The 26,194-nt window shown below is 36.1% G+C and overlaps 4 protein-coding genes across 7 annotated transcripts; 2 read left to right on the plus strand and 2 right to left on the minus strand.

The window, feature by feature from the left end:
* Positions 1-349: 349 nt before the first annotated feature.
* On the minus strand, positions 350-13,790 carry LOC143445733 (N-acetylgalactosamine kinase-like). 2 transcript variants are annotated; one of them, XM_076945029.1, is made up of 10 exons: positions 12,958-13,790; positions 5,833-5,908; positions 5,599-5,735; positions 3,531-3,649; positions 3,339-3,457; positions 3,163-3,261; positions 2,849-3,001; positions 2,485-2,695; positions 2,186-2,390; positions 350-2,001 (listed from the first exon to the last, which is right to left on the minus strand). In XM_076945029.1, exons 1-10 carry the CDS (start codon positions 13,011-13,013, stop codon positions 1,803-1,805), a joined length of 1,374 nt encoding a protein of 457 aa, XP_076801144.1. In that variant the 5' UTR covers positions 13,014-13,790; the 3' UTR covers positions 350-1,802. The 2 variants fall into 2 exon arrangements, with proteins under 2 accessions (XP_076801144.1, XP_076801145.1); XM_076945030.1 differs by lacking the exon at positions 12,958-13,790 and adding an exon at positions 7,007-9,044.
* Positions 8,096-10,558, minus strand: LOC143445732 (SURP and G-patch domain-containing protein 1-like). Its single transcript, XM_076945027.1, has one exon. It carries the CDS (start codon positions 10,493-10,495, stop codon positions 9,092-9,094), a length of 1,404 nt encoding a protein of 467 aa, XP_076801142.1. The 5' UTR covers positions 10,496-10,558; the 3' UTR covers positions 8,096-9,091.
* Positions 13,791-17,719: 3,929 nt separating the features above from the next.
* LOC143445735 (NADH dehydrogenase [ubiquinone] flavoprotein 1, mitochondrial-like) lies at positions 17,720-19,679 on the plus strand. The gene has a single exon (XM_076945034.1). The coding sequence runs from the start codon at positions 17,811-17,813 to the stop codon at positions 19,191-19,193; it is 1,383 nt and encodes a 460-aa protein (XP_076801149.1). The 5' UTR covers positions 17,720-17,810; the 3' UTR covers positions 19,194-19,679.
* Positions 19,293-25,600, plus strand: LOC143445734 (CCR4-NOT transcription complex subunit 10-like). Of its 3 annotated transcripts, XM_076945033.1 has the most exons (16): positions 19,293-19,433; positions 19,766-19,959; positions 20,053-20,177; positions 20,237-20,361; positions 20,884-20,964; positions 21,046-21,266; positions 21,425-21,542; positions 22,350-22,536; positions 22,666-22,829; positions 22,894-23,007; positions 23,204-23,322; positions 23,851-24,077; positions 24,262-24,401; positions 24,497-24,550; positions 24,628-24,875; positions 25,148-25,600. In XM_076945033.1, exons 2-16 carry the CDS (start codon positions 19,882-19,884, stop codon positions 25,421-25,423), a joined length of 2,277 nt encoding a protein of 758 aa, XP_076801148.1. In that variant the 5' UTR covers positions 19,293-19,433; positions 19,766-19,881; the 3' UTR covers positions 25,424-25,600. The 3 variants fall into 3 exon arrangements, with proteins under 3 accessions (XP_076801148.1, XP_076801146.1, XP_076801147.1); XM_076945031.1 differs by lacking the exon at positions 19,293-19,433 and having other exon boundaries at positions 19,720-19,959; XM_076945032.1 differs by lacking the exon at positions 19,293-19,433 and having other exon boundaries at positions 19,720-19,959; positions 22,897-23,007.
* Positions 25,601-26,194: the final 594 nt, after the last annotated feature.

Consider the following 26,194-nt stretch of genomic DNA (forward strand, 5'->3'; position numbering starts at 1 on the left):
ATAAAAATATGAATGCGTTTAATTAGGTGTCCTACATGTAGAACCCTAGGCACACATGTGGGTTGAATCGTTTATTGATTGAATTGTTCGCTTCGTGAATCGTCCACAGGTTGGATTGCAATTGTACTGGGGTTAAATCGTCCGTGGGCTTAATAGTCTGACAGCCATTGCAATCTGGTTAATTAATTGAGCTTGTAATGAAATGATGGTTTATCGTTCCTTAGCCTGTAAGGACGACCACTTCAATTACAAAGTTTGTCTGTAGAATTGTTGTCTGTCCTCGATGATAAATGAGTCTCAGGTCGTTGTTTCGCTTCTCTTAATCTTAGAATTAATTGTACACCTCGACAACTGTATAAACTGGTTATATTGAAGTTTCATTGAACGAATAAATCAAGATAGAACATTGTGACAGCAACAGCACAAAGACATGTTGCGGCGTTGAACGTAGAAACCAAAAGGACTGAATAAATCAAAATGCACGCACAGGGGAAGCATCGATTACGTCACAAAGTGTTATGCTTCGCTGATTCGATAGACGAGAATTCTATGTCGTACACAATTTTATATTACATTAATTGATATATTTATCACAAGCTCGTTTGCTATTCGCTAGTAATACACAACTCCAAAGAGTTGTGTGTAACTGGTGCTCTGAATGTTGCTGTTTATGGTTGGATTGCGTAGCCCTTAGGTTCGTGGCCCAAATTAGAGTTGTAGTGGTAAGCAGTGCAAACCCAACACCGTTTACAATTAAAGTTCAACACTCAAAAATTCAACTGACGGTGATGAACCAAATCAGGGTAAATGCAGCTTAATGTTAACAGACAGGTTGCACGATAAGATGGAGCTTATATAAAAATATACTTGCTGCAAATATCATAAAAAGAACGGATGCATTCATGTCAACTTTCCGAAAACTGGCATGCTTTGGTCTTCTTGCGTAGTCCGATTGTTAACTCTTACTTCATATGTTTAAAACATTTTTTCCCTTAAACAATTCAAACCTTCACCTAGTTATGTTATAGCATTAAATAACTTTAAAATTTATATTCTCATGTGCACATGTGTTATGCATAAACAAAAACTTGTGTCGATTTTGGATGTGCACGATACTACATCCTGATTTCATATAAGAAATGGCCTCAAGGCATACCAAATAAAAAGTGCTACAAAATTTAAAGATCATTTGCTGCACTGTGGCAAAAAACTAAGGCCACGAATTCGTTTTTAACTAATCAATCATTATCATCAAACTGGTCAACTACAAGCCATTCTTTCAGAAATACGCCACAAACATTGCTTGCTTTCACAAACGCTATTGCAAAACTTTATATATCATTGGTTTATGTCGTGTTACGTAAGATTAATTCGTAAAAATCACAAAAATATAAATTTAGACTTCATTATTGCACATAGCAGTTATAAAATGGCACATGCTTTTGCAAACGATAAATAAACATCTAATCAAAAGAAACCACGCAATGATATGAAATGAGGAACAGTGTTTACCAAATTCAATGCATCTAGAATTTACTAAACAAATCAATAATTTTGCATGTTGTACAGCCGTTCAGTCATATCAAAAAAATTTGCATTAGGCTTTGCAAATAGGTTGTGGGAAAATCACACAAAAACTAAATGCATTTTTCTTTAAGTGAACATTAGATCGGTACTGCGGTGACAAGTTCAAATTGTTTACTACAATCAATGATATTATGATTATGAACAAAACGAATGATAAAAATAACATTACACAGTATTATCATTATCCGTATTTATGCCACACATATCAATCAGTTTTACAGGGAATATACAGCAGCACCACTTCCTGGTTCAGTTGGAAACAAGACATTCTGCAGAGTATTTTCATCCATATCGCTATAAAAACCTTTTTTGACAAGTACCATGAACGAATCCATATTGTTGACTGGCACCAAGGACACAGCACATCCGGCCCAACCAGCTCCTGTTAATCTTGATCCAAGGGCCCCTGCTTTTCTACAACATACATTGCATTGGAATTATAAAACTATAATCCCTCATAATGTTAGATTAGATAAATGTTTAGCATATATTCCAGATACAGTATTGCATTAGCATTTTAAAAGTTATCCATGCAAACCTGACTGCTTAAGTATTGATTTCAAAGTGAAGGCTGGGAAAAAAATATCATTTTTCATACCTGCATAGTGCTGTCAGTTTATCCAGTTCAGGGCAGCTACACTCATATAATTTGCTGCAGCTTTCATGGCTCTCATTCATGAGTTTACCAAGCTTTTTCATAGCTTCATCGTCAGAACCTTCCTCGCAAATAGCTTTAAACTGATGTACTCTTTGAGCTTCACTGAATACGTGTTTTGCTCGCTGATACAACTTGAAAGTGGTAACTGAAAGAAAATTATGATCATCAAGTCCACACAACCTATTATAAAACTTGAGATGTTATTAGCTAGAAAAGGCACATTGTCAAAATTCAAATACCATGTTTGGTGTTTTTGCTTAACAGAGTTTCTATCAACTTTTCATCAGTTATTTCGAGAAGTTTGCAGATTTCCTCTCTGTGATATGGCTGCTCATGCAGGACTTTGTCAACTAGATTTAACATTTCCCCAAAGCTCGCTCCCATGGCGTTTTGTAGATCCACAAACTTTTTGAGTTCAGGTGAACTTAATCCTTCATGTTTTGCTAAGATCTAGTAACATCAAAGCATACAGTTTTGATTACATGGTAAACACAACAATTTAAGCTTAACTAAAAGTAAACCAAACTGTCTTGTAGATTGTCGTTCTAATCAAATATTCTTTACATATCTCAACATAAATAAATAATCTTACTGTTAACCAACCCGTGCAGCAATCTTGCATTCAGCAACCCGCACATTAAAGTGGGCTGTGGCAGCCTTTTGCATCTTAACACAGCTATTACTGATCACGAATACAGCTCCACATGGTATTTGAACATTTACAGCAGTCAGTGGATTGAATGATATAAACTTGGCCTTCAAAAAAGGAAGGCCTTATATCTTTTTGCAAACTATATGAAACTTTCAGAACTAAAGTGTATTGTCATGACATATAGCATCAAAATTGCAACATAAAAGGTTTGAATAATGTTTTAGCAAAATGCAGATTTTCAGTGAAGTATAGCTTTGATACATACCATCCCTCTCTCTGCTAAAAATGAAATTGACTGGTCCATTCCACCTCCTTGTGTCCCGATATATCTTTCACACTTTGCACATTCATCAGCAAGACCATGCTGTAAAAAATGAAAGAAGTGAATAACAGGTTAGGGCAGCAGTTACAATAAAATGGAACAAATGGAAAACAACTTACTGCATCAATCTTGCATTCATTGGCATATGCTGTAGCAAGGCCCGCTGTGCATACCAAAGCACTTGAACTGGACATGCCAGCTGCTTTTGGGACTGTCCCATGCACCAAGATATCCATTCCTTTTAAAGAAAATTCAGCAAAATGATTTTCTATCAGATTTCATGGACAAAATAAAAAATATTTGGACATTACCACATGGTTTTTCCAGTTTTTGATACTCGGTAACACCTTTCAATCCACACAGTATGTACTGATGCCATTCTGGGTTAGAGCTGTCTATCACATAATCAAACACTGTGCCTTGGTAATCTCTAAAAACAAACAAAAAACAGTTCCAATCAATGTTCCCTCTAATTTTTCACGAGTCTGAGCAAACACTGACAAACAAAACTGAGCGGTCTCTTGGACCACTGTGAGCAACATCAGACGTGCGCACTGTGGTCATTATTATGCGTTTATTCTATTTTAAATTCAGGTTGGATTTTTTTCTTGTGCGCGGAGACCGTGTCAGCAGTGCGCATTTTCGCAGCTTAGAGGGAACATTGGTTCCAATCTCCCTCACTAGTCACTATACAAACCCTTTTGGTAAAAAATAATGAGTGTTAATCAAAACTGCGGTGCCACCGTGCGAGCCAGTTCGCAAGCATCTATAACTATAGGAAGTGCCTTCTTAGACTAGCTGGTACAGTTTATTATAGCATGTGCTTTTCTAGCTATAGAAGTCGTCTACTTCATCAGATAGAATAAAATCATACCGAATATAAAGCAATAAATGGTGAAACAGAAAGGTACGCCTAGAGCTGAAATAGCTATGTGGAAAAACGATAAGGTGCTGACATGGTAAAATAATCAAAGACATGACTAATATCTGATATGTCTAATCATCAAGTTATATAAAGCTTACAGTGTGAAATCTGAAAGTCAGAAGTGAGTGTGAAGTCAGAAATCTGTTATCACAACAGGCATTGGTGATAATTTATTGTTTGCTTGTCGCTTGTTGTGGTTGACTGAAGCTAGGCCAGTCTTGTAGCCTGAACATAACCTGACAATCATCTATAAAATGGCTGGGCAAGTTGAAATTTTCTGCAATTGTTTTTCTGATATATTTCTGTTAGATATCATCCATCATTTTTCATCATTAGTGTAATGTGGACAACAAAAAAGAATGCTGTTTGACAATATCAAGAGCGGAAAAAGTTACAAGCCTAGAAGGCTTAAATTAACTTGCTAGTGACCACCACACCAAAACTGAAACACGTTAATGGCATATTTAACCTATTATGAGAAGCAGTTAAAAAATTTTTCACTCTAACCATAACTAACCTATATTGGTTGGTTGATACTATATATATAGTATTTATTGACCAATGAACCGTATCATTTCATTCCATTTGACAAACTATAGTCAGCCTTCTAGAGCTACAATAGCTAGCTTTCTAACAAAATCTACTAGCTAGTGTAACAAAGAGCTTCCTATTGTTTTTATGTGGTGTTTAATCAATTGTAAGGTCTCGCATCACGGCATACAGCAAAGTGTGACGGACACATATATATTGCACCCCAAAAGTAACATCACAACGAAAAGGAATTAAGGAGAAACTTTGTTTTACAGTGAATGTGGTTGCCATTTCACCTCTATGCACAACAATCACTCAGTAATATACAATTGCATTAGGGATGGGCCGATACGAACCCAAACACGAATAGATTCGCCGAATATCGCCTTTATGGAAGATTCGGGCGAACAAAAATACCCACAATGGCGAACCCGAATACAATATTACTTATAAATTTACTGACTTTCGTAAAAAATGATGATCTAGTTTCCCGACAATGCTAAACTAGAGTATGCAGTATTTACAATGAAGGTCGTTTTCTTAACGATTTTGCTTTTTCGATTGTCTTTTAAACACTACTTTTCGAAAGAAAGTGATTCGTTTATCGATTACATCATTTTAGAAGCAAGACTGGACAACTTTTGGAGGAAATTTTATTGTTTGGTTCTAATACGAATAGATTCGGGATTTGTTCGTGTTGACCTTCATGATATTCGGGTTTGCACGAACCCGAATAATCTTCCTCGCGGCACATCCCTAGATTGCATTGTGTGATAAAACAATGGTGGAAATTGATTTCATCAAAGCCTGCCACTAATTTAGGTTTTTTACAGAAGAAAATGTAGCTAAAAAACAAGCTTTGTGGCTCTCTTGGCCCCTTGCTGCAACATACGGTTTTGGAAACACTAGGCTAATAGCAAAACCTGAAGGACTTTTCCACATTTGAAAAACATATACATCCATCTTTATTCACTGCCACAGCCATGCTTACATCTTGATCTACAGCCATTGGTAGAACAGAATAGCCACAGTAATCAATGTGCTCTCCAATTAAGTTAACCTATAAAGCAAAAAACATGTTTAAATGTACTTAATAAAAATCCCAACTACTCATTGATAACACAATTACAAAAAGGACTGAGGACAGCATAACCTACTCTGCCTGGAGCTCGACAGATGAAGTCGGCACTCTTGCCATACTTTTCTTGGAATTTTATGGCCAGATTCTTCAATCTATAAGAAAATCACATGAGTTTAAATTACATATTGAAGAAATGAAAAAAACAACAGAATAAACAGTTTGTGATAAAATCAGGTTTCATCCATTTTGTTGTGTATTTTATTTCCTATGTCTGCTTGCAAAGTCAGATGTAAGCTTTAATGATGGCTGCCCTACTACCCAGCACTATATGCAATGTATCAATTGTAACATTTTTTAAGTATATGTTTAATTAATATTTTGTAAATGGAGACATTTAATGACACAAAAATCGAATGAACAGCTGATCTGTCTTGTCAATTACAACAAATTACTGATCATCTACTGAAATGTAAAAATTAATGGCATTTCCAATCACATTCAAAATAGAGCGTGTAATATTCCATTCATACACTCATTGTGCAACTATTATTCCATGACTTAACAGAAGCATTACATAAGTGGTTATACATAAACATTACAAAAGCAACAAACCCAACATATACAAAAACTGCTGTAGCACCATGCTTCTGTTGATAATGCTACAAAGCTGAGTATGTTTAAAAATCAAGAGTTGATGTTTAGCAAGAACAGATAGGGAGTAGAAGCAAGAAAACCTCAAGTATTTCTAAAATAACATAAATAGTAAACAACAGGAGTCCCCAACAGGGCTGCGAACTCGATCAATTTCCAAGTGGATTCAAGTTTGAGTTTTGAAAGGTTTTGATAGGTTTTTAAAGTTCGAGTTTGAGTTCTGCATTTCAATTATTCGAGTTCAGTAGTATTATTAAGTTCGACTTCAAGTTTATCTGATCGATTTTAGGAATTTATTATAATTTCAAGCTGCAAAACTTAATGAAGTTTTTATTGTAATGTGTATAACAAACCACCAAAGCATGGATGCATGCCATATTAAACTTAAAAGTAGAAATAAAATCATACTCAATACAGTTAAGTTGGGGATTATTCACAAACTAAATGGCGTTGTTATCTAAAAAATCAAGATAAATAGATTTTATTTAGAACAGTGGTTCTCAAAGTTTTTTTCCCATTCCTCCTTTACCAACCCAAACACCGTCATTTCCTCCCCCCACAAAAAACACAAAACATGATTGCCAAAAATGTTACACTACCTGAATATTGTCCCTGGATGATGTCTTTTGAGGATTTATCTCAGGAATAAAATTAAAAACTGCAAAAGAACGCTCTTACAAAATAGGCCTAACCAAACAAATCGTTGTTCATTGTTAGTGAGAACCGTGAGCCTCATGTTTAGAAGTTAATAAAGAAAATCGAGGAGAAAAACATGTGAGTTAAAAAATTAAGGTTTTTTTCATCTTCAGTTTTTCCTCCCCAATTCCTCCCTGGAACTAAAAATTCCTCCTTTAGTGAGCCAAGTGGCCCGGTTTGAGAAGCACTGATTTAGAACGACTTTGAATATATTCACTTATAATATCGTTTCGCCTATGAAGTCACATTTCATCAAAATTGATTAAAAGATAGTAGTGATAATAGTCAGATAATGAACTCGGACTCGATTGATTTTTTTTTCGAGTTTGAACTCAGAAAATTTTATCTCGCGAGTTCTGAAAAATAACCGAGTTCTGTCGAGTTCACAGTCCTGGTCTCCAACCACTGGGCAATTCACTGCCAGGCTGTAAGTGGTTTACTAAAGTATTGTTGAAGATTTCAAAAATTAGAAAAAAAGGGGAATTATAGTTAAAAAATGCTAACAAACCTTGTATTTTTCACTTATTGCTGCGTTTAATGCAAAGACAAATCAATAGAAACAAACGCTTGCGTGTGCTTAGAGAAGGTTAAGGAGATGAAACCAATATTTTCATCCCTATGGCTGCCCTAATGGTTAATCAACAATATAATTAGTGATGCCTTTTCCAAGTTTTGATAAAAATTTTATTTATATCCATTCATAAGTAGCTTGCGGACACACCTACCATTAAGTTGATTAAATTTTCTGGTAGCTCAGCACTGATACTCACTCAAAGAAGAACTAATTAAATTGTGTTGATTTTGTTATAACTAATTAATTTTGGAAATCCTGGAGGTTGCGTTAGGAGCAAAAATTTTGTGCTGATTCAGACCTTTTCATCTTTTCTCTACAAGGGCATAGAAAAATATCCGAGAGTTGCCCAAAACTCTCATTGCATTTTTGTGATTACCCAGTCATAAGCAAACTTGGTAAATTAAATTAAAGCATGTAACACAGTAAACCATTTTTATTTCTACACATTCATCTCGCTTTCTACTTCATGGTACTTTTGCATTGAATACAGCACAGTAATAAGCAGCTGCATCACCATACAATTTAAACATTTAATAGCGAGATGAAACAACGTGTATAGATAACAGTATTCAATAAGGTTAGTTAGGCTATTCACATGAATCATCCCTGCATGTCCGTGAAACAATTTGAATTATCCTGCACAAAACCATGCTATGCTATGAAAAAGTTTGGGGACCAACCGGTATGTTGTGGTTTAGGATGATTCTGAAATGTTAGCATGAAGGATAAACCCTCATTTCATAAAGACAACAACATTCACCGCATGGAAGATTTGTTTTACTAACTTTTTATAATTTAGTTGAATGTGTTTGCATTATGTGACATGGAGTCATCAAAGATTTGCTGTATAAAATGTCACTTTCAAAATATTGTAGCCTACAAAATTTTTTTTTCTTTTTAACAGCACTCTAATTTGTAAATAAAGATTATAATAATTATCATCAAAGCTTCCCATTAGCACTGATTTCGTTTGACATGAATTCGAATTGGTAATATAACATTTGTGTTTTTAACGAATAATAGCCCTATAAAATTGCAAAGTATTATGAACCAGATTGTGATAAGAATACTTTTCACAACTCTTTAGCAAATTAGAAGAGGAAGCTGAGTAAAAAGCCGAAGACAAGCAGCAAAACATTTTTATAATTAAAAAGACTGTTTGCTAGTTATCATGACACGTGTCACTGATCATAAATAGCAATCTTCAGTAATAATTTGTATGTGCTAATTAAATATTGTAATACGTGTATGTATACTAAATATTACAAATCTTCCAACTTCAAACAAAAAGAGCAAAACTAAATTCTTTTGTTAGCATGTCTCATTGTCTCAACGTTACTCTTCTTTTATGTCTCTGGGGAAATACAATCAACTTTACGAGTACTGCAAGTGCAAACCTTGTTTTGCAATACATTCAGTAATATGGTCGTCTTGGATTATTTAGGGGATTGGGACGAAATCTATAGGCAAGCATCATGCGTTTTCTGTATGCTGAATAGTCATCATCATCCTTTGATAAATTATCAGGACGCTCAACACCAAGACCTCGCCCGTCGATTGACTTGTTACCTTGATTAACTGGTAGCTTGATACCCTGACTTTCACTGCCCAAGCCTTCCCCTTCAGACCAGCCCATTCTTTCTAACATTTTAAAACCAATATTGTCACATTGAATTTTAAACTCCTTGTAATCCGAATAATCAGGAGTACGTCCTTCTTTTAATGCTTTGAAAGTTTCCATAAATTTTTCTAATTCTGCTGGTGGCAAAAAATCACCAATAAAATGCTTTCCATCAGCTTCATCTGTTAATTTTTCAGCTAATGCTTGAGTCTTCTCCATTTCTGCTCTACGTTTCTGATGTTCCCACGTGCCATGCTGTTCACTTATGTCTTCATCACTATCATATTCATATTTAGGTTTTTTCGCAACCACAGGAGGTGCTTGAGCTTGTGCAGCATTACGGCTGGCCATTATTAAATTGTACATTGCCTGCATTTCTTGTTGTTCTTCGAGCTGTTTCTTTTGTGCACTGCTCAGCTCAGTTACACCAACAAGACCAACAGGCCTGTAGTTTTGTGGCAATCCAAGGCTTGCAGGTTGTGCAACTTGAATAAGAGGAGGTGCGGCAACACCTGGCATGTCAGCTAACCCAGGAGGAGCAATGTCATTTAAATCCACTTTATCACCCCACCTATTCTTTCTTTGTCTCGATTGCTTTGGGATTGTTTTTGTATTTGACAAACTGGATGAAGCTACAGGGACTGGAGTGGCAGGAATTGAAGCAGCAACTTTACTGATCAATGCAGCGTGAGTCTGTGCCCTCTGGAGAGCACTTTGGGTGAATTTTTGCTGTACAGTGGCCACAGACTTGGATATTGATTTTGAAGCCTTTTTAACTGGTTTCTCATCGTCACTGCTGCTGCTACTACTATCCTCTGCATGAAAACAAGTGGCTGTAGTATGAGTAATAGCGGCATCTGCAGTACTTTGATTGACAGGTTGTTTTGTTTTTTTCATTTGCTGAAACATACTCGAAAACCTTGATTTCTTAGCAAGTGGGCCTGTGGTTGGCTTAGGCTTGCCTTTACCAACTGTTTCATTGTCGGTCTTGTTTTCAAATTTTAGAAAGTTTTCCATAAAGCTTCCATCATTATTTATCAATGCCACCTTGGTTTCTTCATGATGAGTCGGCTCATCTTGTTCAGCTTTGGATGGGACCGTTTTAGTTTGCTTCTTCTCAATTTCTTTCATCTTTTTAGCCAGCAAAGTTGACTGTTGGTTAAGTTCATCCAACTTATTCCGATTGTAAGATGACATTTTGCAAGTCAACTTTACATTTAAACCTTATATCCTGAGAAAAAGAAACTGCATAGGCACAGATTAGTCCTGAGTCTTGCTATAAAATCATAAGTCCAATTGCCTATGAGGAAAACCTATTTCCAAATAGAAGGTAGGACTAGGAGACTTTCTATATATGGTCAAACATCCCAAATTGGGTACACACAGATTTGTCCCCAAAAAAATGCGCACCGGCCCTTATAAAAACTAACAAAAAAAATTTATTGCTTTTCATGTTCTTTTGTTGACCCATCTTTCATCTAATCACACGCTAAAGATAAGCTCATTGCATGTGGTTTGAAATTCTTATCTGAATGTATTTGTCAGGCTATTGATTTTAGTCCAATAACATTTTTCGCATTGGCTGTCTGAACTTTGTTGTGGCACGTTCCACGCAGGTAAACTCGATCAAGTTTTTATGTCATTTAATAATGGAAAAATTTAGTCTTCGGCCACATGTAAAACATTTTTAAATCTTCAGCAAAGTTAGAAGCAATAACCTGAGCTGCAGTTTGTACTAAAAAAAACATAGGTCAGAGGAGTGGTCTTGAGACAACTTTTTGCACTTGAATTTCAGTTCTTCACTTGACTAAAGTATTTTTTTCTTTGGTGTCTTAAGATGTAAACCTTCGTTTTATATGTAAAAATATGTTTCATAAAGCAGTTTATTCGCACCCATGTCCAGTGCATAAACCTAATAAAGTGGACTAACTAAACAAGGAAACAGAATGACACACATTGGACAAGTAAACGTTTTAGAATGTGTCCCTAACCATATGTCAAAAGATATTTATTTCTTTCCTATCTACAACATTATGAGTGGTCTTTTGTATTGGTGAGTAGAATTGGTGAAAGGGGGCAAGTGGCGCATTCCAAAGTTCGCTACAATGAAATATGTGTTCAGTGACATCGAGTCTATAAACAGATGAGAGTTGGCAACGTAGGTTTCAACGAGAATTACTCCTATTGCTCTTGTGTTGTTGTTTATATGTTTTCTTTGCAACATTTTGCAACAATCGACTATTCTTAATGCTATTTAATATTGACGATTTTACTATTTTCTCGAAACGTGTTGTGGCTCACGTGTTTTTGCTGTCAAAAAAACATTGTCTTAGTCTATTGCTGTACTCATCCATTTAATTAGGTTAGGCAATGCAATGTGATATGGTTTGGGCTCATGAATAAGGTCATTCGATACAGAATAAGTTCAAAAAGGCCACACACCAAGAAATTCAAAGAGGCCAATAATTGACTTTGATATTAACAGCATGCCATACTAGTGTTGGCATACAATACTAATTGCGATATTTACATTTGACCTTCACCAAACATAATACATATTATTAACAAAAAGTAGTGATTCTTAAATTGAACTATAAGAGGCATTGCAACTTAACAGCATTAGGCCTACGAACAGAGGTGGGCAGTCGGTAGTTCGAAAGTACCCGGTCGTAACGGTACTTGGCAAAAAATGTACCTCAATGGTTCCGGCATTCGGTACTATTTTAAAAAAAGCAGTTCAGTACTTTTTGTGTAAAAGATGCTGCTGCAACAGCAATGTTTGCCGATATTATGCCCTCGCTAAAGGTTACTCCAGGTCAAAACATTTGTGACATTAATCGCCTGCAATTTTACTTGACATTTTTAGATTAAAAAATATTTACAGATGCTAAAATTAGTAGGCCTACTAAAGATTAATTGAATTGAAATTATCACATGAAAAGTACGGAGTGCGCCTAATTAGGACATTTGACCATACAGTAAGAGAGGTTTACTTTCAACAACAAACAAAGGAAACAAACACATTGGGATAAATAGAAAACACCAGGATATAGGACTTCCATCACATTGTGATAGTAAATACAGTAAAGTCTACTAACAAAAATAATGCAAAGCACATTATATATCTGATAGAGAAAATACACTGCCAAATACTCCGAAAAAGGCTTGAAATTTCAAAACAAAGCAACTCAAACACAGTGAGTAAATGACATTCATATATAATTATAATGAAGTTAACACAATTTAAAAAAACACCGTATAACACATGGCATAGCATTTCCAAACATTCTATTAGGAACTAATGTGTTTACATGCTTACTGGGGCAATTGAATAAACATTATGTTAGAACTCAAAGAAAACAGAGATGAGCACACAATCAATCACATGGAGGACTGGATAGTAGATATGTTGTTGGCAATATGCATTGCACGTTAATTTAAACAATTCAATCAACTAACTGCATGTAGAGCCTATCTCTTATTTATAAATCATGGCCTGCAAGCCTAAATTATTTGGTAATACACTAATGCCAAAAAAAATTTGACTGCAAGGAGATTTCAAAAGTGAGTGTAATGAGCATAAATGTCAGACTTAAGTCAGTAATTTCATATATTGTATCTTGTAATATACTGTACCTCATGTACTGCTTTGCTTTTACCTGTTAAACTTGTTTTCATCACTCCGCTCAAGCAAATCCAATTTAGTAGCCTCCATAATTTCAGATAGATAAGCTACTATATAACAGCAAACAAGATTTTTAGATGTTTTCTTAGAAACACAGTACCAGTACTGTGTTACTTAGTTGATGCACTAGGCTATATTGCAGCATAGCAAAAGTAGAAGCTTCTTCATGATCGAGACTAGAAAACCAACTTCTCCCGGAAACAAATCACTAACCTTGTATCTGAATCTAGGCTAGGCCTAGCTATCCTATTACTTATAGCCTCAGCCTTCTCATAAAGTAATTAATATGCTGTAATAGTCAACCAAAACATACAGAGACTGACAGCAGATGTACGATGTATAGCCAGAATAGCTCTGTACATAATTTCTGAACTTTAATCCGCTCGGTAGCGAAGAGGTTAAAGTGCTGGGTTTACAATAACGCGGCCCGTGTTCGATACTCAGTGGTGCTAACATTGTAATGCCAATGGGAAAGGCATCACAAGCATTAGCAGGCCTTCTATAGGCTACTGTTCAGTGGTCTTGATGAGCAGTTCCACATTCGGGCAATACAATATTAAAAACGAAAAAGCAAATAAAAAATATATGCGTGTCTATCAGAACTTGCACAAAGGCTAGCTTGGTAATTGAGGCTCTTGAAAACGATGAGGAGTCAGCAATGCGTGCAAAGACTTTCCTTAGTGTGAGGGAAAATATTACGATGATAATGATACCATACCATACCATAACGTATCCTGATAGGTTAATTATTCTAGGCTTATACTGCTTTAGGATGCAAAGGTTTTTGAGCTAAAACTGTATGTAAGGCTTACAGGCTAATGGTCAGTGCTTGCATTGTTTAAACCAGCGTTTCCCCGGGTTTTTTTTGATAGCGCTGCCCTGGACAACTCACTAACTATCAAACGCCCATACAACAAAAAAGTTATTATCCATTTGAGAAGCGGGAAAAGGGCACGTGTATGCTTGCAAAACCAGCACAAAAATTAGCCTGACATTTAGTCAACTTTTTACAATTACTCAACGTATGATGGGTCAATTTTAACAACTAAAACATTTCTGACACGGCAAGGAAACTTCTACATCGCAGTCGGACAGTGGGATTTGCCGATTAAAGGGGGGAAAGATGTGGGAAGAAATCCGTTTTTTGCAGTTTTCTGTCAGATAACGGGGATTTTGGTTGCTGGGGGTTCGAATTAAAAAAGTTTGATAGTAATTAAATCTACTTCTTTACTATAAAAAAATGGGGTCAAGTAGACCGAATTATATGATATACACCATGCAATATGGTTAATACAGCAAGTTATATGAAGTTATATAACGAATTATCTTTTCGCTCTAGCCATTTGACATGCTTATTCGCTTTTTTAGTGATGGTTTCTGGTTAGCTTAGTCGACACTCGACAGCCAGTCGGCTAAGTAGTCTGGTACAACAGCCTACCTATCTTGTAAGAATGCTGCAGCCTGCAGAGATCTCCTTTATTTTTGCACTCCCATGTCTGGAGTATTGAGGAATTCTTATGTTATAATTTCTTTTGTTTTACTCCATAAATCCTTCTCATTTAGCCTTTAGCCCTTCAGGTCGAAACGCAAAAGGTTAAAACTGTAAGTGTAAGACATCAGAGAGATCGGTTCACGGTCGACCCCGGCTGGAAAGTAGAGCCGTTTTCGACGAGAAATTGTGCGTACAAAGACGCAGATTTTGTCGTGATGGCGTGCCCTGAAGCCTCAGTTTTTTGTTTGGATATTATAAATTGGGGTTCAAACAAACCGCTTTTCTTTGTTTGTTTAATTATAATTCGGCGTAAAGATATAAAGTTTGGTATAGATGTTAATGAGTCTCTTGCATGCAAGTGCCATACTTTCCAATACGACAGGTCGCTCGATTACATCCCTTAGGGTCGGGTACCGGTAGCCAGTATCCGGAAGTACCCAGCATCGAAGCTGTATAGAGTAGGGTTGTTTTCGACAAGATCTTGGATGTGCTAAAAGCAACCAAAAACGGTAGTTGCGGTGTGCAAAAATGCTCAAACACATTTGAAATGTGTTTTTCTGTAAATTTACATTAAAAATTTTAACTGATGACCCATAACCTAGGGAAAAAATCAGTGTTGCTCATTGTTTTAGGGATATTGCATTTAATTACTAATTTTTCAGTACAGATGAAAGCAAAAATTAGTGTCTCCCTTTTTATTGGAGACATCAGTTTGTCCTGAATAACGCACTTGAAGTGCACTACTAGAACTATACACAAAGTGATATTGAGTGTGCCAATGCCAAACTCTGCGGTCTGGCCTAGTATCTAGCTTTTACCCCAAAATTGCTAATTTTGATATTAATTTTTGATCTAATTCCATGGAGTTTTCGCAGATAGTAAGCACGATTCTTGTAACTGTATAAGCTACCAAATTTCATGTCTTTATTCATGCAAAATACTTTTCAAGTTCCATCGCGTCAAACTCACCCACCTCGCTACCTCACAAAAACTTGGTTTTCAAATTTAAAATGAAATTTTGATGTCCGATGCAAAAACTGTAATGTCTCATAAAGAAAGGCAACTCGATGATAAGAGAAGGAGGAAAAGTGCAAAACGAAACGAGGAAGAAAAGGAGAGACAGTAACACTTGCTTATCTTGATAACACTCAAGAGAGAAGGGATAATGCACCATAATAAAAAGATAACAGTTGTGAAAGCAAGGAGCGCAACATGGGACAGACAACCAGAAGTGAGACAAGAAGCCCAAAGTGTGAAACGAGATAATAAAAGAAACTAGAAAGCGTAACACGAGGTGGATTTTTGAAAACACCTCAAGCATGACATAATAATGCATTATTCCTATTTAATGTGGTCACTAGTGATGTGTCCAGCCAGTTATTACATGTATTAAACTGCAAAAGTATTTAAGTGTGTCCTTAGAATGGATTCAACTCTCGCGTGCTACAATATAAGCAACCTCTACTTCTGTAAATAAACTTCAAACTATCTAGTTTAACCAATTGAAATTTGCGATGAATAACGATGCGTATATCTACAAATTCATTCACCCTTTGAGAACTGAAGCGTCGCAATAACTGGTGATGTTAAAAATATTACGAAAATAGTTTTGGCGATATTTTAAACTTCTTCAACAGCTTTTATACAACATCAATAAAAATTTTTGTATGGTTGTAGTACAGTATCAACTTTTGATTAATAAAATGTTTTCCACTGTTTTCTTTCTTGGTACTCGTTCCACGTATCACTTGAAATGGGTAGGACGTGTCGTATTTCACCAATGTAATTTCAATCAATCTGTTGTTAACAATTGGCAATCTGTTTAGCATGAGACCAATGCAAAAAAGCTGCTCTTAAAATTTGCTCTAAAGATATGAATTATTTGATAAATTCAAATAATTTTTCCCATACATAATTAAAATTATGTATAGGCCTAATTAATTCAATGAAAATGAAACGAAAGAATAATTTGCTTTTAAGCTTTTCGCACAGAATCTTGGCGATTGTCATGTTCTCAATACGTCGGCAAATCGTCCCTGATAGCGTCTTTAGTACGCTTGCAGAGTTCTAACTTAGACACTATCAAAGAGTACTTGCTTTAACTATGCTAAGAAATTCGTTTTACAGTTTAAATAAAAGTAGGCATCACATTTTTCTTGGGACAAGTTGGAAAAACACTTGGTAAAACACATTGTGATAATGCATTATATAACTACACAATAACAATGTTGTTGTGCCGATCTTATGCTCTCACAATGGGGAAATCCCCACCTTCAATTTGCCCCCCCCCCATTTTTTCATTTTCTTTAGAAAAATCGATGCCTATGGTAATGATATAAGCAATGACTGTTAGCAAGCTGTCAAGAACGAATACTAATTAGTTTGGATTTGAAATGGAATACAATGCTAGCAAACTTAATATGTTTTCCAGTCTAGTGTAGGGTTAGGTTTATCCAGAAATCAGTTAACGATTAACCGAGGCATATTTAGGCTATCTTAGATAACAAATGCACGACATTATTTGTGCGTTTTTTGATTTTTATGCCTTTTCAGTAAATTTTGAACTCCTCTCTAGAAACGGGCAGTCTGACAGAACAAAACTGGTGTTTGACTCCATGTTGAACTTAATTAAAAGTTTAGTTCTTTTAATTCACAGCTCTTTGTCCTTTATTCTCTACAAAGATGTTAAATGCTGAAGGTTTGTTCTATTATGTTAAACAGAACACAAATCGATTGAAATGTAGCATCAAGTAGCATTAGGCTAACACTCTAGTAGATGCATTGCAAGGTGAGTTCTAGGCGGTTTTATAAAGAAAGCAATTAAAACAGAAATATCTATTATCCGGATAGTAAATATTATCGATATCCGAACTAACCCTAGTCTAATGTGATAAACAAACAAGTGTACATGTAAAACGAATTTAAAAATCTTATACAAGTAGTTAATCACAAAATAATCACCAGCATGTGCTCAAGACCAAAGTGAAAACGACAAATACTTTGGTTATGAAATGACACATAACGCAAGTAAATTAATATGAAAAAGTATATATATTCAAAACTACTTTGTATTTCGTTTGTGAAAAACCTTTACGGTACTTACCATAGCATTTATGTAGCAGCGCATAGTACTCGTACACAACTTTAGCAATTTTATATTGATGTTGGTACCTGTATCTTTGTAGAGTTCGGTATATATTTTTAACATTAGCCATGTTATGAATTGATTATAACTGGCCTACCATAAACTTATCTTTTACTGATACGAACAGATTTTGCTAAGTTATAATAGTGTAAATTTTGTGGGGAAGAACTGGTCTGGTTTGTCTGCTCAGATGTTTTTAGTTCAGTCAGTTCAGCATGGACTAACTTCAAAACTGGCGCGGGTGGCGTCTTGTGCACATAATCAGTTATGCCATTATACTAACCTTCCTTTGAAAGATGAAGATCGCATTTTTACAAATCTGTATGGCCGTCATGATTGGAAACTTAAAGGTGCTGTACAACGTGGGGACTGGTACAAAACGAAGGAGATTATTCTAAAAGGATCTGACTGGATCTTGCAGCAGATCAAGGATTCTGGTCTCCGTGGCAGAGGTGGTGCAGGATTTCCTACAGGCATGAAATGGAGCTTCATGAACAGGCCGCCAGATGGCCGACCAAAGTACCTAGTAGTGAATGCAGATGAAGGTGAACCAGGAACCTGCAAGGACCGAGAGATAATGCGTCATGATCCCCACAAGCTTGTTGAAGGTTGCCTTGTAGCTGGCCGCTCAATGGGTGCTCGTGCAGCATACATATACATCAGAGGAGAATTTTACAATGAAGCTTCCAACCTTAACGTTGCCATCCGAGAAGCATACGCGGCTGGATTACTTGGCAAAGATGCTTGTGGATCTGGTTATGATTTTGATGTATTTGTACATAGGGGAGCAGGTGCATATATATGTGGTGAGGAGACGTCTTTGATTGAAAGCTTAGAAGGAAAACAAGGCAAGCCACGTTTAAAGCCACCGTTTCCGGCTGAGGTTGGTGTTTTTGGTTGTCCCACAACTGTAGCTAATGTAGAAACTGTCGCTGTGGCACCAACCATTTGCAGGAGAACTCCGCAATGGTTCGCTAACTTTGGACGTGAACGGAACACCGGCACCAAGCTCTTCAATATATCTGGTCATGTAAACAACCCATGTACTGTGGAGGAAACCATGAGCATTCCTATGAAGGTCTTGATTGAGAAGCATTGTGGAGGTGTGAGGGGTGGTTGGGATAATCTGCTGTGTGTAATTCCTGGCGGATCTTCTACACCTCTTATTCCAAAGAGCGTTTGTGATGATGTTTTGATGGACTTCGACGCCTTGGTAGAAGCCCAAACTGGTCTCGGAACAGCTGCCTTGATTGTGATGGATAAGAGCACTGATGTAATTCGTGCCATTGCTCGCCTAATGGAATTCTACAAACATGAATCATGTGGTCAATGCACTCCTTGCCGGGAAGGTGTTAGCTGGATGAATGACACCCTTGCAAGATTTACTCGAGGTGATGCAGATCCTGATGAGATCGACTCCCTTTGGGAAATTTCCAAGCAGGTTGAAGGCCACACTATTTGTGCACTGGGAGATGGAGCTGCTTGGCCTGCTCAGGGCCTTATTCGACACATGAGACCTGTTCTTGAAGAGCGCATGGAACAATATCAAATGAAAAAGCAGCAAGCTTTATAAAAAAACTTTAAATTTCATTGTTTAAAAATATTTACTCTAATAGACTTGGTACCTTGCCTGGTGTTCGTTGTAAAAAAATGGTTATTTATCTATTAAACAACATATTGCTTGAATTAAGCTTTTCATGGATGGAAAATGTAAATACCCCCGAATTTCTTTTTCAGCTCTTAGTGCTTCTAACATAGTCTTTCACCATTTCTGTCATATTTCAACGATTTGTTGCCAAGGCATGTGACAAATGTATGTGTGCTTATTGTAGAGGTATTTTAAAAAACTTCCATTATTATGGAAGTGTCATTTTCTGATGTTTACCTTGACTGACAAAATTACAGGATTTGTCGGTAATTAGGTTACTGCAGAATTTTTTACATTTTCAAGCGCTTCAATATGTAGAAATAGTATGAGAAATTATACAACTTTTGGTTTATGGAATGAAGATATTATTATATTTAAAATTGTTTTCTTTTTTGTGTTAAATAAAATTAGTCCTAAAGCTTTCTAGAATAATTGGGATAAAATTTACAAAATGTCAACTGACACAAATACTGTAAAACCATCGACTTCATTCACAGAAGATGAACAACATGTGGCTGGAAATGCCCACAATTGTTTTAGAGCTGGCCAGTTTGATGCAACTCTCGGGATACTGAAAAAACTTCAGAAATCTCACTCCAATGATGCTCGCTTAATGCATAATAGAGCTTTAACAGAATTTTGTAAATCTGGCAAAACCAAAGTATTGGACTTTAAAAAGAGCTTAGTTAAGGTAACGACCGCAAATAATGTTCCTGTCGTTTTTTTGTATATTTGATGCCATGCTATTGTGGAATATGAATTCAAACAACTACATTCCATGCAGATTCAGAAACTTTTGCAACAGTCCAATAAAGAAGAAGAAGATATTGTTTTGAATACTGAAAAGAATAATTACATCTCATTGTATTATAATCAAGCATTGCTCTTTTATAACCTTCATCAGTACAGGTAATAAGATACCTTATATACAGTAAAAATTATAATCCTGTTAATCCCATTACTTTTAGTGAGACAGAAGTTATATTGGGGCATCTTTATGAGAATCTCGATGGCTCAGAAGAAACATATCTACTAAAAATTGGCCTTTTGCTTATTGATACCTATCTATTTACCTACAATCCAGAAAAAGCAGGTAACTGTAGCGTAGGTAAAATCAATATGTTAAGTAAGATGCATCAGGTTTTAAGTTAGCCAGTGACGGAAACTAGTCTTAATGGTCCTGACACAAGTCAAGTCACTAACAGCACAAGTCGAGTCGTTTAATTACATTTCCAAGTTGAGTCAGTAATGTTTATCAAGTCCAAATCTTAACACATGCCAAGTCACCATTTACGACTTATTTTTTGTTTTAGGTCGATAATAAATGTCTTCCTGAATACTCGTAACTTTAATATAAGCATAAAATCTGGTTTTATCCATTTCTGAGGCTTTCGCATATTCAATAGCATGTATTGTGAAGTTATTTTTGAATGAAGTTTTCACAAATATAATAAATGATTTTACAATGATTTGAAATATTTGCTTTGGGACTCGAGTCAAGTCAACCGACTTTTCAACGTTAACACGAGTCAAGTCGAGTATTTTAAGCACTAAAACACATGTCAAGTCTTTCCATCTATGGACTTAGCTTAGATTATTTGAACTTTTTACTCAGGAAATCTTATTTCTGTTCTTGAAAAAAACTTTTTAACCAATGAGGATGCTACTAAAAGAAGTGGAAACAATGATGAAAAAGGTGAATCTTTATTAGATAAGATATTAGATAAGTTTCTTTTCTGAACAAAGTAACCATTGTGTTGAATTTGTAAATTAACAGCCAAAAGCACACCAACTCTAGGTATGGCTGAAGCTGAATCTTTAAAAGTTCATCTCCGTTATCTGAAAACACTATGTTGTCTACAAACAAAATCAATCAAATCAAGTAAAAGGGAAATAAAAAGCTTGACTAATGTTTACTCTAACAGTGGTGGTGGTGGTCAGCAGACCAATATTGTACAAGTTGCATCAGTATTTTTGAAAAGTAACTTTGAATGTGTGGTAAGTGTAATATTTTTGTATATTTTTATTTTTATCAGTCTAGTCATACATTAAAGCAATAAATCACCTTCGAATGTTTATGCTGATTTCTTTTATATAAATTCTTGTTTCTTTGTTTTCCATGTTAGATCAAGATTTTGCTTTAATTGATTTTGCAGAGGTCAAATTACCACAAAGCATATAAGTTATTGGGGGCTTCCCCTCCACCAGTTGCTACCAATGTAGCCAACGGAGCTCTGCAAGAAGGCATTTCAACAATGTATTACAATAATTTAGGTGAGCTGAACTTGTAATTGATCAAAATAAAAGATTCAGATTCGTGTGAATACAAATGATTGATTTTGGTATTCCTGCCTATTTGAATCAAATATTTTTTCCTTTTGACCGTTATTATATTACTTGACAAGCAAGGTAATCATGCTTCAAGTTGTTGCGACATTAATAAAAGATAGAAATTAACCTAATTATTACAAATATAAAACTATCACAACACTTGCAAACATTTTACCATCTTTGAGTGAGGAGCAAATCCAAACTCAGGTTGGCCTTAACTCAAAGAGTAGTTGTAGCAGCAGTCACACATGGTGGTTTTTATCGATGACATCACCAAATCTGCTGAACGTGTCACAATAATGACTCTCAAATTAAGATATATTTTTGGGGATAAATACCACACCATTGAAAACCTTTTCGAAACTCTTTCGCCCGTTCATCTGGTTAATATGATATGAGATAAACTTTTTTGTGCATTAGCACTAGTCAAAAATGTATTTTGAAAAATAATAATTTATGACACAGATAATTAATTAACTGCCCACAAGGGTCGATCTCAACAAATCTAGTATTTTATCTGCATTTGTGGTAGAAATTGCCAGTGATTGGTCAATTCAACCAACGTACGATTAAACCGAGGACAATTCTTGCCACCTCTGGGTGTCTTGTTCTAACTTATACTAAAAGCAGTAATGAAGCAATAAATGCAGAAAAATGAAGTACTGTCATGCTATGGCAGATTGGTTTGCCTGTATTTACATTGTATTAAAATGACATTGTTCTGACTGCATGTTTCTGCATTAACTTAAGCGGTCCTGCATTTTGGCATGGGCAAGCACAACATAGGGTCCTTCTACATGCAAAAGGCGCTTCAAGAAAATGATGCAGCTGTGAGCAGTGCTACAAAGCAACATCATTTAAATAACTCCAGTGGAAATAGTCGTCACCAACAACTGTCAACGGCCAAACCACTTTGTGTCTTAAATTTAAATAGGAGGTTGGATTTTGGCTTATAAAAATGACTTATGAAATGTATATACTTTATATATATATATATGCGTAACTTGTAATGATGAATAAGGCAGCTTCATTGTTAGTAATGACCTAACATTTTTTTTCATGAAAGGTTTGAACTGGCATATAATTATGGCTTGCAGCTGCTTTATAGTGGAAACCCAGCGGCAGCATTTGATAGCTTGCTACTCGCAGTTCATGCTTTTCATGCCAACCCTCGTTTGTGGCTGAGACTTGCTGAATGTTGTATTCATAAGTGTACAACCTGTGCATCAGGTAGGACATTCTTTAAATTGCAAGTTAAGTCAAAATGCTTATATGCTTACTGATGATGTTGTAGCAGAGGGCAAAATGAAAGGTGGAAGTCATACTAAAAAATCCAACTCTGCATTCGCAATGATCGGTTCAGGCACTAACAGGAAAGTAGTCATCAACACTTCATTACCGCCGTTAGGTAAGCTCCAACTCCAAGTAGTCATGATGTTTATGCGCAACGTTATTAGCAGTATATCTTATCTTAGTACTATTTTTGACTGCTCCATCAGTATTGTGCTGCAATTGCGTTCAATGTGAACTATTTATTTCCACTTTCTAGTTATTTCATCCTTTTCTTTAGTTTCCAGTATTTAACTGTGTAGATTTGTGTTCAGGGACAAAGAGTAATAATTTAACAACACCTTTACCTACATTGGAGTTTGCATCAGTCTGTTTGAACAATGCATTGTTTCTATTAAAGGAAGCAATGAATGGCATCAGCTGGGACACAGTGGTATGTTTTTTTGCTTTTGTAAACCATAATGTTAACCCAGGCTTATCCATTGGAGCGGGATGGAACAGTAGACATAGGATTCGCCCAATGTTTTAGGGACAGTATTTTAAACATACTGAGATATAATAAAACATTGAAGCTGAACAATTTTGTAAAAGTTTTATGTTTTTCCATCACGTGATGTGATATCTAATATCATTTAGAAACTCTGCACTTCAAATACTATGTTATATTGAACGAATGTTTATAATTCGAGCACAACTGTATGTGCAGTTGTGCATACATTGGAATGATTAGATTATACCTGGAAATTAAACACCTTTCATGATAGATTGTATTGTATTGTGTGTTAATGCAGTAGTTTTGTTGGAAATCTGATGGGAATGGAACATAAAAAAGTATTTCACGGACAAATATGTTTTCACTCAAACTGACAGCTAAACTTCTTGCTTTATGTTTAACTAAATATTTAACTTGTTGACTATGTAATAGGTTCATAATGACCAAACTTTTGCTCATACATAACAGATTGACATTAAGAAAAACAATGGTTCAAAGTCGGATGAAGATCAAGCGCCAGAACTGATTATCGCCTGTCTGCCAGGTGCCCCTTTGTCTGGAAACGATATCATTCACTTGTATGCCTCTGTTCTGGCAAACAATGCTTTTGTGACTCTAACTTTGGGCAATGGACTTCTTGCGCTTGAATATTCTCAGCAGCTTCTTTCCTTACCTCGCCTGTCTGGTTGCAATAGGTGGGTTTTTAATTTTAAGTAAATTTTATAAGTTTTCGTTTTAGTTTTTACTCAAAAGTTACAATAGTTCAATTCATTATATACTATGCTGCAAAAAAAAAATCCACAATCACCATGACAGTTCATAAACCCGCTCAGTTTTTGTATCATAAACACAACAGAGATATATTTTGATGTTCACCAGGTACTTGGGGAACATGTACGCCGCTGAGGCTTTGGTATCTTTAGATCGAATTTCAGAGGCAATACAACATCTTTCTGTGGAGAAAATCAGCACTGTCAGCCTTGAAATTGATAACAATGGAATGAAGTCGCCAGGTTCAGGTACATGAAATAGGCTCAATGATTACCACAACATTTCTTTGATATTTTTGTTCGAGAATCTTATAGACTGATTCATATAAATTTTATACTTTTAGACGACGGAAGTGTCAAATCTGGCCAGAACAATAAAGCCCATAACCACAACCACGGTAAAATGCTTACAGATAAACCGGACGCCAAATTCGCCTAAAAAACTGATCGTTTAGTGAACATTATACTTGTGTAGTGTCTCAGAAAGCAACCGAATTTGTCTCGCCGTGGCATTTTCCTTCGAACATCAACTGCGCTCACGGCTACATGATCTTGAACTTAGCCAACGCCCATTGTCTAAGAAGCGAACATGAAAAGGCGCAACGACTGTTACGACAAGCGAGTTCTTTGGTCTCAGCTAGACAAGCACCGCCCCAAGCACTTCTGCTCGCCGTTTATCTCAATCTTCAAGGCGGAGGAAATGGTTTGGTGACGGCGTTGCTGGTGAGAGTTAAACATTTAGTAGATCTTGCTTTGTTCTTTTTGGTTATGAAAGCTAAACAACGTAGGTAGAGGATCCGCCTAGTCCCCTTACGTTAATACCCCGCCTTACCAATGAAAAATAATAGTACTTGATCCTGTGATGCAAGGTCATAGAAAAGCATCAATAAGCTCCTTAAGCAGGAGAAATGTAGAACTATTAGTTAAATTGCTAAATGGCGTTTTTACGCACGTTTAAATAAGGAAAACAATTTCACAAATTTTTGTTGTTGAAGATGCTACGCCATAATAGTTTGGTCGTGACACCACAACAAACAAGTTTTGCTGCGAAATTTCCGAAACTAGTCAACGGCAATGGAGCGCGCCCACCGACTGGTAATAACTCATCGTCCTTTGAATCCGGCAGTTCAGGAGGGGATACGAACTCTGCTGCACCGGTTAATCAAACACGTTTGAAGTCGAGCACTCCGCAACCGGTAGCTGGAGGCCAAACTCCGGAAAGGGTGGTCAAGGCGAAAAACAACGAGGGCAAAAAAAGGAACCGACGATAATATTTTATATTGAACTCTCTAATAAATGTGTAGTCATGACCCTGGAATGCTGTTTATTTCAACACCATTTAAGTCTTGTTATTAATTTGGGTTTTTAAGCGTAAAAAGCCGAGTGCAAGACGTCTGCACGATAAAGTCCTTTACTAACTAATTATAAAATATCTATGTTACTCACGATTGTCACTGTGTGTACAATATTGGAATTGGAAAAGTTAGGAATTATCTTACTGAAATTAACTTTCAAAATAGGACGTTGAGTTCAGCGGTGATGTAGTAACGTTTGTAAATGTTGGTGAAGAAAAACTACCGTTCCTCGAGCTCGAAACAAATTTTTCTTGGTTTTCGCTACTCATCCGTTCCAGACATGTTGAATGAAAAGAAGGATTTCAATTCTGGAACGGAAAGGATCTTTTATACAAATATTTTCATATGAAGTCAATACAAGCTGCACAGTGTTGATTGCAGATTCCTATATAGTAGTAGCTGTTGGCGTCAGGCCACTTTGCAATCTGGGCAATTCCATGACTAATTATGACAGCACACAAAGCGCGAAGGCGCAGTTGGAGTTGGTCGCCACAGTGAAAGGACCACTACTAGGAGCAGAGCTGATCTACGGATTCTATTTGTTTGTCTTTGTGTGCGTTGAGTACCTACCGTGGGACAGCAGTAAACGAAAATATATTTTTTGCAATCGTTATAAGAGCAGACAGGTTCATAGCAGAACTTTTATTATTGACGTAGGCTACTGACTAGTTTCGGAGTTGACATGTA

The sequence above is a fragment of the Clavelina lepadiformis genome, chromosome 2 (assembly GCF_947623445.1).
Source record: "Clavelina lepadiformis chromosome 2, kaClaLepa1.1, whole genome shotgun sequence".
In the NCBI taxonomy this organism is placed as follows: Eukaryota; Metazoa; Chordata; class Ascidiacea; order Aplousobranchia; family Clavelinidae; genus Clavelina; species Clavelina lepadiformis.